Source organism: Myotis brandtii, unplaced genomic scaffold (genome assembly GCF_000412655.1).
Source record: "Myotis brandtii unplaced genomic scaffold, ASM41265v1 scaffold334, whole genome shotgun sequence".
NCBI lineage: Eukaryota > Metazoa > Chordata > Mammalia > Chiroptera > Vespertilionidae > Myotis > Myotis brandtii.
In genome coordinates, this window is record NW_005362885.1 from 870231 (window position 1) to 871717 (window position 1487).

Sequence of the window (1487 nt, forward strand, 5' to 3'; positions counted from 1 at the left end):
CAGCCAGTCCTACACTGTCATTGGCCTGTGCTGGCACCACCTGGGGCTCGGCTCTGCTTGGCGTGGGAGCAGCAGCGGAGCCGGCACTGCATTGGGCCCTGATATTGGGGCGCAGTGATCAAGGGGACCCTCCCCGACACTGTGTGGCAGAGCAGCCCCACCCCCCTGGGCCGGCCCAGGCCCCGCCCGCCCAGCCCAGCCCCTCAGGTGCTCTGTGTCTGTCTTCTCATCAATAAAATGATAGTTCCGTGACCTCGGTAGAGGGGGGACCATGGTGGGCGGGGCTGACTCTCCCGGTGGCTGCCTTGCCCTGCAGTCCTGGCTGTGGGCTCAGCCGCCCCCTCTCCCTGGTAAGCAGATGCTGGGCACACGCCACACCCCCTTCCTGGAGTGCAGAATAAGCTTCTGTAATTGTAATTTATTGATCACCCGTATTGCAGTGTTCAAGGGTCCCCGCGAGCTCACACTTGTGCTCACACTCGTGTGCGACGCTGCACGGCAAAGCTGTGGCACCAGGGTCCTGAGGTTACAGTGAAGAGCCAGTGGGCAGGCCAGGCTGGGTGAGCCCGTCTGCCAGCCCGTCAGGCAAGAGGTCCAGGCCCCGCTCTGTTGTGCATCCTGGGTCTCTGGGCTCCATGGGGACGGGCAGCACGGGGCAGGGAGAGGGGATGCAGCAGTGCTGGGTGCCAGGGAGGCCAGCGGGCCCAGCAGGCGGGGGCTCCGGGGCTGAGCTGTGCAGGCTCACAAGCAGCTGCCTGGGGGAGCAGTGTGGTCGCAGGAGGCTGCAGCCGTGCGGAGGGCATTTGGGCCCCGGCTAAGGAGATGGGGGGCAGGGAACGAGACGCAGCGCTAACGCTGCCCAGGCTCCCTCCCTGCCCCAGGGACAGCCAGCCCACCTGCCACCGACACCAGGACCCAAAGGGCCCGAGAAGCACACACTCGCTGACCGTCGGCGGGTGAGGAGTCTGCTCTCCAGGGACCTGGGACTCTCCGGCTGCGCAGACTGGACTCACAGGTGAGGGCAGCCTCCTGGGCTTTTGCGTGAACGCTGATCCTGCCCCACCTTCCCTCCTTCTGCCCTTCACCCACCCACCCGGCCGGCCGGCGCCAAAAAACTCCGTCTGCAGCCCACGTGGGCCGCGCCAGGCCCATGGCTCCCCACAAGCTCAGCGGGTGGGGGAACAGCGACGTTTCTGCTCCGGGAACCCCCAGAAAGCTCCACGGTGGGACTGCTCTGGGGCAGGGGAGCCGGGCCGCTGGCTCCTAGGGCAGGTCCAGCAGGGCGTGCTCGGCGTAGAGCTTCTGCGAGATGTCGTACACGTGCTCGATGAAGGGCAGGGCCTCGCCCAGCATGGCCACGGCCTGCTCGGTGGACCCCACGTTCATGGCCTCCAGGAAGACCTTGCGCGTGGGCAGCGTGCAGAAGGCCACGGTGACGGCCCGGCGGATGATCCAGGGGTGGTAGGCGGCCAGCGAGGCGTTGTAGG

At 66.9% G+C, this 1487-nt stretch overlaps 1 protein-coding gene across 1 annotated transcript in view; it reads right to left on the reverse strand.

Annotated features, from left to right (window-relative positions):
- Nucleotides 1-403: 403 nt before the first annotated feature.
- The window catches only part of CPTP (ceramide-1-phosphate transfer protein), a 3087-nt gene continuing 2003 nt past the window's right edge, over nucleotides 404-1487 (reverse strand). Inside the window, 1 exon segment of the mRNA XM_005871322.2 lies at nucleotides 404-1487. Within this exon segment, the coding sequence (XP_005871384.1) occupies nucleotides 1264-1487 (224 nt within the window). The 3' untranslated portion in view covers nucleotides 404-1263.